General features: G+C 41.5%; 1 protein-coding gene across 7 annotated transcripts in view; it reads left to right on the top strand.

Annotated features, from left to right (window-relative positions):
* Positions 1-12,915, top strand: part of LOC119656555 (eukaryotic translation initiation factor 4E-binding protein Mextli) — an 82,407-nt gene that overhangs the window by 33,014 nt on the left and 36,478 nt on the right. For all 7 annotated transcript variants that reach the window (XR_005250063.1, XM_038062931.1, XM_038062973.1 and 4 more), the window contains 3 exons: positions 4,855-5,278; positions 5,369-5,642; positions 6,079-6,213. Coding sequence is in view for 6 of the 7 variants with exons in the window: in XM_038062931.1 (XP_037918859.1) it covers positions 4,855-5,278; positions 5,369-5,642; positions 6,079-6,213 (833 nt within the window). In the remaining variant the exon portion in view is untranslated. The remainder of the gene's footprint in view (positions 1-4,854; positions 5,279-5,368; positions 5,643-6,078; positions 6,214-12,915) is intronic.

Here is a 12,915-nt window from a genome sequence, read left to right on the forward strand (position 1 = left end):
GACCAGGTACCCAGAGTAGTTCCACCGTATTGAATCTAGACATAGAATTCAAACGGTTTCTGCATTCCTGAACGATTTTCGAGGTGATCAAAGGACTGCTCAATGCCCTCAGTGCAGCTTGACTGTCACTGCAGATTGCGATGCGCCTGCCCTTCAACCGCTCGTCAATCACCCAGTTTGCCACCCTTAGGATCGCATAAACTTCGGCTTGAAAAACCGTTGCATATTGTCCCAAAGGAAAAGCCCACTTCTCGTTTTTATTCGAGAGGTAGACTCCGGCTCCAGAACCCTCTTCTGTTTTTGAGCCATCCGTGTAGAAGACTTCCGTATATCCCTCCACGCATTCCTCTGGGTCTTCCCAGTCCTCTCTACGCTTCAGGGTAACTATATATGATATCTTCTACCAAACAGATGTATGGGGACACGAGAATCGGAAGGCATTGTAAGAACTGGATTCAGTCCTCCCAGCAACTCTTCCAATGCTCTGTGCCCCCCACATCCGTTGTTTTCCCATAGATCTAATCGAATTAGCCTATGGGCTGCTCTCATTGCAGTGCTTTGAATAAATATATCCAGGGGTTGCAAATTGAGTAGTGCATTCAGAGCTGCGCCAGATGTCGTGCTCATGGCACCAGTGATACCCAGACAAACAGTTCTTTGCAGTGCAGCTAGTTTACGGTGAAAACCTTTTTGTCTCACTTTAACCCACCACACTACGGATGCATATACGAACATCGGCCTAATGATGGCAACGTATATCCACATTACCACATGAGGTCTGAGTCCCCATGTCGAGGCAAAGGTCCGTCTGCACAGCCCATAAGCTGTGAGAGCTCGTTTCATCTTTACCTCTACATGTTTGTTCCAAAGAAGTTTTTTATCTAGAGTAACCCCCAGGTATTTCACTTCTTTGGAGAGTTGAAGGGTAGTACCCCTCATCTCAGGGAGGCAAAGTCCATCCAGTTTTCTCCTTTTTGTGAATAAAACCATTGTGGTTTTATTTGGATTAACGGACAAACCATGTCTAAGGCACCAGCTGTCTATCAAATCAACGGCACGCTGTATATTCCTACACACCGTTCCAAGATCCCGATCAACAGCAAGTACAGCCACGTCATCAGCATAAGCTTGAGCGTGTATTGGCAAATTTTGCAGTTCGCATAGCAGTGAGTCGATCAGCATACTCCACAGAAGCGGCGAAAGCACACCTCCTTGGGGGCAGCCCTTCGTTGCCTCCGTAGTCAGGTAGCGATCGACCCCTACCTCAGCGCACAGCAATCTTTGCGTTAGCATAGCATGGATCCACTTAATTAAAGCATCATCAACACCATGCGCTCTGGCGGCATCACAAAGTTTTTGAAAAGGCGCACAGTCAAAAGCCCCTTCAATGTCCACAAACACCCCCATCGCGTACTCACCATTCAAAGTTGCATCCTCTATCTTTGTGACCAAAGAATGAAGAGCAGACTTTCCACGTTGGTAAGCATGTTGGTTTTCACTAAGTGGGTGTGACCTAAGTGCCTTTCCACGAATGTGACGCTCCACCAGTCTCTCCAAACCTTTCAGCAAGAATGAAGTCAAGCTGATCTGTCTGAAGTTCTTTGGATTAGAATAGTCATCTTTCCCAGGTTTCGGTATGAAAACTACCTTAACCTGTTGCCAAGAAGAAGGCACGTAGCCCAGAGCAAGACATCCTCGAAAAATATTTCTTAGAGGTCGCTCTAAATGCTCCATACCCTCCTTTAGCATTGCCGGATAGATGCCATCCATGCCAGGTGCTTTGAAATGTTCAAAGGACAGTATCGCAGCTCTCACCTTTTCAAGGGTAAAAACACTTGAATCACACTTGAAGACTATATACAGGAGGAGTAAATCCAGCGGTACGCGGCTCGTGACTCATGTGGTTGATGGATTGGCGTGTCGGTATGTCTATGTTGCCTACATGGATTTCTATCAATCCCAACAGGAAACAGATCTTGAATGCATCTACTTATTTGCTCATCATTTTTTAAAAGAGCAAACATGAATTTATTGCGCGTGTTTGCTTCCACCAAGCTTCCCATAGAGGAATTTTGAAGGAAAGATCATTCGTTCAGTGATTCCATTAAGATCCATTATCATTAATCCGAAATGAATCTTTAAGGAAGTTCTGCCCCTGGTTCCCGTTGGGATATGGAAAGCCATAAACAGCTGTGTTATAACAGCCGCTGCTACGTGGTGGCAACTAAATGGGCGTACCCCAATGCACTGCTTTCCAGACACGGTACTAACACCAGCCCTTATTTTGGTTGCACAACTTCCATCGTGGTCGAACATGTGCAATGATTTCCCGTCTCCATAAAATTTCATCATCAACATCTTTTAATTTTCATTCATCAAAGTGCCCGTTGTCATTTTGTCCGTCGAAAATAAATTTCCGTTTTATTTTGCGAAATTCAGTGTTTTTTTCGTTCTTATAACTTACATTTCCAGACCCTACCACTAATTGCGTAATTAGGATGGAATGATGTTAACAAGATTCTATCACGGTCAAACGGGAGATTAATTTTCTTTAAGAAAATTGGTAGAGCAAAATTTTGAAGAAGAAAAGCACAACTTTTGCTTTTGAAAGCTATTATTTGCACAGAGCTTACTCTATTTTCTCAAGCAAATATTTATATTCTAGAGTGAAGTCCTAGCTGATAATCGACGTCTATTCCAATGCTATCTATGCTAGCTATTGTTAATTTGTACAAAAAAGCCAGAATTTTGTGAATTTTTTTCGACGACGCAGTCAAAGTCTAGTTATCCAAATTAATGACACATCGAAGTATGGCATTTGAAGAATATTGTGTAAAATTTTCATGAAGAAATAAGGCAATGGTAGCAATTATTCTCGGAAAAAAGTAGAATTGCGGTGCCCCTCATAAGTCGGTGCTGGATCATCTGAAATAAAAAAATTAAAGTTATTTGATTAAATGATCGCTTTCCCCAGGTAACGCTGGGAGGATTTTTCAAAATTTACAACTCTTTGCCATTCGAACCACGCGTTCTCGTTGAGACATGCATTAGACATGGTTGCCTAAACCACTGTATAAAGTATGGAAATATTGTTATTTGATTGTGAAACCATAATCAGCCCATGAATTTTCTACAACGTTTTTCATTAATCGGTAGAGTCAGGAAATATAGTCGCGGAGTTATACAAAAGTTCGTTTGATTTAAGCCAGATTCTAAATCGAAAACTGTAGGCAATGGCTAACTAGAAAAATGTCCACATTGAATTTCGCTTTTTATTGCGGTTTTGGAATGATGATGTTGAAATGATTGTTGTCTGATAAATTGAAAATTGCTATTTTATCTGGCGATTAAGGTCAGTGCTCTAGCAAGAATGCCCCCTCAGAAGGTACGATTGTCGCTTCTACTAGTTGAATTATGAGCCGCATCTAGATATTATACGAGTGGGTCGCCCCAAGGGCACTTGGTGCAGAAAAGTGCAGGACGAGTGCGAGCGTCTCGCGAAGTCGTGGGGAGAGCTGATGGGCATTTCAGGTCACCACGAACCATGACGCTTAGGTGTGATTGACGAGTTATACCCTACTAAAAGGTGAATGGCAACCAATTGTAATTCTGGTTTTCCTATTCAGGGAGTTATTTTTTTTTAACACAGGAGGCACCACTGAAGAACTTGTTTTTTTATTTTATTTTTTTCAAGAAAACTACTATATTGAAACCTGTTGACGTTTTAAGCATATATCTGTGAATATATAATAAGTACATAAAATTCAGCAAGTTATTCGTTGTCTCCTAAGGCTCGAAAGTAAAAAAAAGACCAACAAGTTCAATAAACTAGAAAGTACTGTCCGTAACGTGATCCTGGCTCTAAAGTTTTCAAAACCTTGTAAAATTGACCGCAAGAATTCGATTTTCCGTATGTCAATATTACATTTTTTGTTGGAAAACTGGCTCTTCGAGTTATAACTGCAGCAAATTTGAAAATGAAGTTCCGTGAAAAATACGATTCAAGTTGTACGTTCCTGATTTCATGGTTATGAATCGTGAAATCTACTGTTAATCGGCTACTCCAGATCCGTAAAATGTACCTTCTTCGAAAGATATCTGTGGAGCTACTGAAGCTTTTCTTCGAGCTATGCGACCCTCTTTCGACTAGCCCGAGTAATAACAACTCAAGTTGTAAAAATAAATCGATATTTCCAAATTTTCTCAACAGTTGTGCCTCTTGAAAATGCCATCGTCGGCACTCAAATCTTGTAAAGACTTCAAATTAAAATCAATTATGACCTTTTATCGCAACTACAACTCTCCATTTGCTTTTCTCCATCCACATTTTTCAGGCACCTTTTTTCATAGACTACTGAGTTCCAATTCATAATACTTTGCCACTGGTGCCCCGCTTTGCGAAACAACGGTCGCTCAAGTTTATTGCCGTTGTTATTTAGGTGGCTTATCACCTTGTGCCGGCCAGCACTCTGCCTTCCAGACAATGTTAATTTGTTTTTGGTAGTGACAAGGGCCACGGTATCACGGTAGCCAATTAATTCATCATCGAGGTATTAAAGTTTACAGATATTGGCAACCGAAAGCTCATTTGCTCACCCTGTAAACACTCCGGAGCTGGCACTGTAACTTTCGTCTATCATCTTGGAATTTTTCCCATAGCCAGTTTCGTTATACCCTATACGCACATTTAACCTTCATCACTCGAAGACATTAATGGGAGATCTAGCCACTTCTGTTGTTGTTTGTCTGTAGCGTACATTGTAGGTTTCTTTCTTTTTTTTCATGTCAATTTCCAGTTTAAGATCCCTTTATTATGCATTAATGAAAATTATACTTTGAATCGTTTCATTACAGTTACGCGAAACATTTAATTGAGGACACAATACGTCGCAATGCTTCACCTGTACGTCTTGAATCATCAGCATTTGGTGGTGCAACTCAAGGTGGTGCCGCAGGCGGCGGTGGTGGTTCATGCAGTTCTCTAGCCTCATCTGCATCGGATGAAGCTGTACCGAGAGCGAATAATCGAAATAGTATTGGTGCTATGATGGGTGGTCTTGTCGGTATGACGAATCAACCTAATTATGTAGGTAGTAATTATGGTGGCGTTATGATGGCAACAGGTCCTAGTGGTAGATTAGTACGTACGCCTGGTAATAATCAATTGTTATCACATTCGTATTCAACGAACGATGCTTCACTTGGCGAATATAAATATACAGTAAATGTTGGACAGCATTTAATAAAAATTACAGGAGATAATTGTGAATTAGTTAGGGTAAGTTGCATTTTTCATGGATTTTGTCATGTCATCACTTTATATTTGTAAAACATTTTTTTTAATTCTCCCCTTTGAATTCCCATTTAGGTAGCGAAATTAGTATTGGACGACTATTTCAGTAGCAACGAATTTTTAGCTTCCTTTGAAGCTGGAGCTGCATTTGACGGTTCGTCGACGTTGTTAAGCTCATCAACAACACCCACGACACCACTTTCAGCTCCATTTATTCCGTCTGCTCATCCACTAGTGTCGTCTCCATTTGCAGATAGTGGCATTGGATTGAATTACATGGCAAGTCATGGAATTGCCAATAGTAATATTCCAGAAGGAGATGATGACGTCTTCATTGTTGAACCAAGTGGTAAGTCTTTTCAGAATTTTCTCAGTTATTTTATGTTGGTAGAGTCGTATGCAAATATGAAAGCATTTGAATTTCATGTCACATTTTGGTATCAGTTAGGGCCACATCAATTTCAATACACTAAACCTCGTATTTTTTCGCGTTATCCCAAAAAATCGGGATACTGGTTCCCCTCTCCCCTTGGAGAATTTTACTGGATATTTTTTACTAATTTTCTCATTCCAAAATTGAAATTCTTATTTCCAATATATAAAGCCTTTATTCCAACTGAGGTGATAGAAAACAGGTTTATTCTCTTCACATTTAAGCTTTAGTTTATTTGAGCAATTCCCGTTGAAATATTAAAAAATTAATAATAATCCGCTCCGATTTCAATGTTTTCTATTCCTTCAATCAAGATTAATCTCATGAATTTAAATTACGAATTCTTTTACAGCTCAACCCACAACGCAGCTTAATGGCCTGGCCAGATCCAGGCGTAGCCACTTCTCACGTAAGGATAGTGCTCCCGATGGTATTGGAAACAATGGTAATAAAGGATCGGAAGCGGCTGGTACCAACAAAGCTGAAGGTAAGTTCTCTGTTGTGAATGTTGATTGTTTATATGGAAAATTGTACACATATTTACTAAATTCGTTAACACCTTTAATATGACAATTTCAACTCCAAAAGCGTTTGCGGAACTTTAAAATTAATTTAGCTATTGAATTATTATACAGTGAAACTTCTCCTTAATCGCCACTGGTACCGTCCGATCTCTCTCTTCTTTGTACGGAAGGGGAAAAGGTTCAAATGTTACCATTGATTTCTGTCAATGGGGTTCTTACCCACGAAAAGTATTTCTATTTTCTATATCCCCGCGTGGCTGACAAATGGTATCACGTCACGAATTCGCATATAATAGCATTGAGCTAACCACCTTTGAAATAATCATGATGGGGTTTGAAATTAAATTTTTTGAACGATCATTACCCGTAAGTACTTGAGGGAACCTGCGATGAGATGGTTTGTGTGTGAACTTTGATCTTTTTAAACATGCCATCTCTGCGCCAAATGATAAGTACTATTGCCGTTTTATATTCTCAACGATAGACAGACATTTTTCAAACACGCCTTAATATCCGAAATTGCTTCGTTCGTGCAGATCGTGAGCTATATTTAATATCGTCCGCGTCTTCATAGGAGTGGTCAGCTTTCCATTTGGATTGCAGCAGAAAAGTCTATCGATTAGGAATTCGATAATAATATGCACTACATACGATTGGTTTATTTTAATTAGACCCTTGAGGAGGAGCCTAACTGAATCGAACTTCTAGGACCTTCTCCCTCATTTGTACTTCGATTTTAAAGTTCCATCAGAGATTCGGTATCCGTTTCTGGAAGCCAGTGCCAATTTTTAAGCGAAGACTGCGGGAATGCGAAATATCGTAGATAATCGACCGCCGAAAGGCCTCTTGAAAATCGAGGAAAATTAAAAACTTTCACGAACCCCGAGTCGTAAAAATGGGCAAAAATTTAAAATTGTTGGATTTCTGTGGGCAATGTCTCTTTCGAGAGGGGAGGTGACATGCAAGAATTTTTAGCCTACGACGTCGGAAACGCGAAATATCGTGGATAATCCACCGCCAGAGGGCTTGTTGAAAATCCAGGGAAATTGAAAATTTCCACGAACCCGGGGTCGTTAAAATGGACAAATAGAAAATTGTTGGATTTTTGCGGGCGATGTCTCGTTTGAAAGGGGAAGGGACCCAGATTAAGGACATGCAAGACTTTTTATCCTACGACGTCGAAAACGCGAGATATCGCCGAAGGGCCTGTTGAAAATCGAGGAAAATTGAAAATTTGCACGAACCCCGGGTCGTAAGTATCTCGTTCGAAAGCGGAGGCGACCCAGATTCAAGACATACAAGAATTTTTACCCTACGACATCGGAAACGCGAGATATCACGGATAATCTACAGAATCCGCAGGACATTATTTGAAAGATGTCCTTAATAAGGTTTTGCGCGGGCAGGGAAGAGGAGAAAAGGAGGAAATCCTCAAAGTAAAGAAAAAATTAAATGGTATTCATTTTATCGCTATGTTATATCAATTCAGTTTCAAGAAGATATTGGTTTTCATGAGGAAGATTACTTGTATCTCAAAAAGGAAATATATGTAGAAATATATTAGGTGTACAAATAAGTTTTCGCGGTTTGTCAAAAGATTGCCCCACCAGAAGGTTATGGAGAAATTGTCAGATGTAAAACGTAATATCCCAAGTTTCGTCATCCGGCAACACCATAACCTTAAAGTACTAGTGATTCCGTATCAGCATCACGTAATTTTTTTCGTGCAAAAATGTCAAGTTTTGTGCCGAATAAGCATCATTTGCGGGAACTTTTGATTTACTTCTTTAATTTGAAAAAATCTGCAGCTGAGGCGCATCGATTGCTTCTAGAAGCATATGGTGAAGCTGCTTTAAGTGAGAGAAGTTGTCAGGAATGGTTTCAAAAGTTTAAGAACGGTGAGTTTTACGTGAAGGACAAAGAACGCAGTGGAAGGCCGAAAGTGTACGAAGACATGGAATTAGAAGTACTATTGGAGGAAGATTCGTCCCAAACGCAAAAAGAACTTGCACTTACATTACAAGTGACTCAACAAGCAATTTCACATCGTTTAAAATCGTTAGGAATGATTCAAAAACAAGGAAATTGGGTTCCATATGAACTAAAGCCGAGAGACGTTGAACGCCGATTATGCATGAGTGAAATGCTGCTTGCCAGGAATAAAAAAAAGAGTTTTTTGCATCATATAGTCACTGGTGACGAAAAATGGATTCACTACGATAATCCAAAGAAGAGAAAGTCATGGGTTAAGCCCGGCGAACCATCAACATCGACAGCTAAGCCGAATATTCATGGAAAAAAACTTATGCTGTGTATTTGGTGGGATCAGCTTGGTGTCGTGTATTATGAATTGCTGAAACCAAGCGAAACCATTACTGGAGCTCTCTACCGAACACAATTGATGAGATTGAGTCGGGCACTTAAGGAAAAACGCGCCCATTACTACTCCAGACACGACAAAATTATTCTTTTACACGATGATGCTCGTCCACATGTTGCGGCGCCGGTAAAAACATACTTGGAAACACTCAACTGGGAAGTTTTACCCCACCCGCCGTATTCACCAGACTTAGCCCCTTCCGATTATCACCTGTTCCGGTCGATGGCACATGGTCTGTCTGAGCAGCGCTTCACATCATATGAAGACACCAAAAATTGGGTAGATTTGTGGATAGCGTCAAAAGATGAAGAGTTTTTTCGACGGGGTATCCGAATGTTGCCAGAAAGATGGGGAAAAGTAGTGGCAAATGATGGAAAATACTTTAAATAAAACGTAATGTACTGTTCCTTCACAATAAATTCCTAATTTTTTATAAAAAACCGCGGAAACTTATTTGTACACCTAATAATAATATACCACAAAACTTTGGAACAACGACGAGATTTTTCCAGCGAGAAACAGAGAAACTAAAACTCCACCATTTTTCCAGCGAGAATCTGAAGCAATTCCCATCAGCGACAGGAAAGCAAGCTCTTCTTTGACAAATGTTTTGTCGTTCGTTAATCACGTTCTCTTGGCAGACTCTGGTTTCTTTCGCTTTTCGTCCTGCCGCTTGTTGCTCATCAAATCCAAAACTCGTTACGCTCGCTTTGAACCCCGAGAGTTCATATTGTAGCAACATGCGCATGCGCCTACGGATGCGACAAATCATACTCCTCTGTCAAGCTCAATTCGCCCTAATACATTCAATAATGTGCAATCTGCGACGCAAGTTAAGGCAATTCCACATTATACAATGCATTTGAGCAAATTAATTCAGAAAAAGGCGAATGGGATTCCGCTCACGTCGCGAAGCCGCGGGCACTACATAAGTAGCCATAGAGCCAAACTCGCCGTGGACCCCGTGTCACAAGCATATTGCACGTGCTTTTTAAAACTCAACCTTGTATCTATCATCACTCCCAAATATTTGATGGTCAGCTTGAAAGTGACGATGTGATTGCCGATTCTAATTCGGGCGTAATTTCACTTCCGGCGTTTAGTGATGAGGACCGCTTCCGGTTATTTCTCCGTAAGTGCTAGCCCAGCGCTCTAACCAGGCCTTAACAGCACTGATTGCATCGCAAGAGTATAACTCAGCATCCTCTAGATGCTTTGTGGCTACAACCAATGCTATATCATCGGCATAAACCACCATCGTGGCCTCCTCCGGAACCGAGAGGTCTTTTTTTTCATCGTTGGAAGGTGGAAAGGTTCAAAACCTACTGCTGGCTCCTGCCATGCAGTTATGTGAGACTGCTACTCACTAAAACCACCTTCTTCTTCCACTCTCTCCACGGGACCGCTATAAGCATTGCATCGCGGGGCTGGATCAGTTCGTAACTGTGGCTCATTATTATTTGATCCCTTTCTTGCTTTGTTTGCATGCCTTAGCTGTTGAAGAATTATTTTCGGCTCAATACCACATGATTACACACCTCCGTTGATCCCAACATAAACTCCACTATATTTTCAGGTGTTAAGTGCCTGCCTGCGATAGCCTCCAGCCTGGTTCGGTGTGTTGTAAACCTTGGGCACTGAAATACAACATGCCACGTTATCACAACATAGTGACCCGTCGTGTCCAAATCGATGTAGATAAGCCCGATAACCTCTGTCCACTTAAAAACTGTGTTAGTTCGTAGCTTAGTTCCCCGTGGCTCCTTTCAATCCACCTTCGAATGTGTAGAATGATACGGTAGGTCCAACGGCCAGTTTGGGCCTCGTCCCATCTCTTTTGCCATTCTGCGATGGATTCCCGCCGTGCTAGTTGCCGTCGAAGTACAATAGACTCCCCGATTGCATACATTTTGTCGTAGAGAAGTCGACCTTCATCCGCCAAGATGTCTATGGGGATTGTCCCTGCCAGTACATATGCTGTTTCTCCTGATGTTGTTTGATAAGCACTGCATACCCGGAGTGCACTTGGTCGATACGTCATTCCTAGTTTTCCGCAGTTTGATTTGTTTTCCAGAACGGTTGCCCAAACTGGAGCTGCGTAGATTAGCACGGAACTAACTACCCTTGAAATAAGACGACGTCGACTTTGTCTTGGTCCACCAATGATCGGTAGTATCCTCGAGATCATTACAGCGATGGAAGGCGCTTTAGCTGCAGCGCACTCAATGTGTTTTTTAAAGTTGAGCCTTTTATCAATCATTACTCCCAAATATTTAAGCGACTCTTGGGAATAAATTGTTTGTTCACCAACTTTAATTTTCACGGTTGTGTCTTTCCTTCTTTTGCTGATTAGCACTAGTTCCGGAACCGGGAGGTCTGTCTGTCAGTCTGTCACACTCAATTTACTCGAAAACGGCTAAACTGATAGTCACGAAATTTGGTGAGAACATGTGGTGTGTGTGCCTCTCTACATGCATACATGCAGCGAGTGGCGCCATTTTGTATTAGGCTAGAAGGGGGACTCCCCATGCATAAGAAGAGTGAGCGTAAAGTTTTTTCACAGCGGCACATGGGCACGTTTTGGTTTTCGTTTTTTTTTTTTTTTGTTAGTTATTTGCTTATCGGTATCAATTACTCGAGAGAGACATGTGTATGTATATGCATGTGCAATAACGCTTACGGGTAGTTACCAATTAGGTTGGGTTAGATCAATTGATCAATGCGGTAATAGACAATGTTTATTTAGAATGTGTATGTGTGCCCTGAAGTTTGGCAAAATATGACGGAATTGTAATGCTAAGAGCGGAAATAGGAGATCAGGTCGATCATCCTGAGTGGCCGATAACGACCTAGAGGGCAGAGCTATCCCAAAAATCTAAACAAATTGGCTAAATTGACCGTGAAGGTCCGCTCACAAAGATTGAAGCTCTATCAAAGTGCTCGGTCGACACGTTCTTGCACGCCTCTGTGCTAGCCAGGCTCGGGAATGTGGGGGGGGGGTCCTTTGAGCGCTTTGATCCCTCACGCTTCATTACTAAAAACCAACGTGTCTATTCCGATGTGTGGGTCCGCAACGGATTCTAAACTCGACACTAATTAGGATTTCGCGACGGCCTATCGAATGAAAAACAGAACGCGAACTAAATTGGAAAATAGAAAAGAGAGAAAAAAAAAAAACCGGCTCGACCGCGCGCGTGGAGCCGAAAATCTCCGGACCCGAGTGCCGCGATCAAGGAGGGGAAGATCCACGACGGATCACCGTCTCAATTGCTGTCTCTTCCGCCTTAGATGTTGTATGAGGCGCGGCCTCTGAGGTTCCCACCCTTCCTCGACATCCTCAGGCCAGTTATTCACTTTGAGGATGTCCCTTATAGAAATTCCGCGGGAGTAAGGAGCAACGAAAGGGAGGAAGTCCTCAAACTACGATTTGATTAGTCAAGCACCATTGTTCGTTGTTCAAGCAAACTTCATTACATTAATTATAACCAAAAAAAATGAAAATAAAAATAAACAATAAGAAATAAAATCATAGAAAAAAAAGAAAATAAAAAAAACAATGACTTACCCAGGTGTCACTCCGAGCTCGGATTGATGCTGGTTTACTTTGTTCAAAGTTGCTTACTCTCTATTTTTAAGTAATTGCTTGGACGCCTTTCTACATTATGTTCTTATTCTAGTAACCTTAGTTTTATGTGATGCAGATGAACAGCAGCACACTGAAGTCGTCCTGACGCCAGGAAGTACACGAAACACTTTTACTGAATGTTCATCCAGATATCAAAATTCCAAGCCTCAGTACAGGGAACTGAAATGACTGGGGAGGACAGTACTGCAAAAACCAGATCTGCGTGCGTCCTCCAATTGAAAGCTCGAACTTATTGTGCAAAAAGAAGTGAATTACCAACCTACGCACGACTCCAACAGGACAGGACGAGAGATTTTGTAAGTTGAGTTTGGAATTCCGTCCTGGTCAAAATGTAGGTGGGAAAACTCAATTTATACAAGATTTTCGTTTGTTTTCTGGGAGTGTTCAACTTGCACCCCGTTCACATCAAGGAGGGAGTGCTAGCAAGTCCACGAATAGTCCTGGAATGGACCCCGTCAAACATTTGCAAAATCACTGAATTCACTCAGCGAAAGTTCCGCTCATCCATAAAATAACGTATCGAACCAGTTATTCCCACAAACTGTTCTGGCGGTTCCGCTATAAGTAGACGAGGTGAAGTTTTAAGTATCTTACGGAATCACAACGCAACTGGCAAATCACTCCACTACGCTCACGACC

The sequence above is a fragment of the Hermetia illucens genome, chromosome 1 (genome assembly GCF_905115235.1).
Source record: "Hermetia illucens chromosome 1, iHerIll2.2.curated.20191125, whole genome shotgun sequence".
Classification (NCBI taxonomy): Eukaryota; Metazoa; Arthropoda; class Insecta; order Diptera; family Stratiomyidae; genus Hermetia; species Hermetia illucens.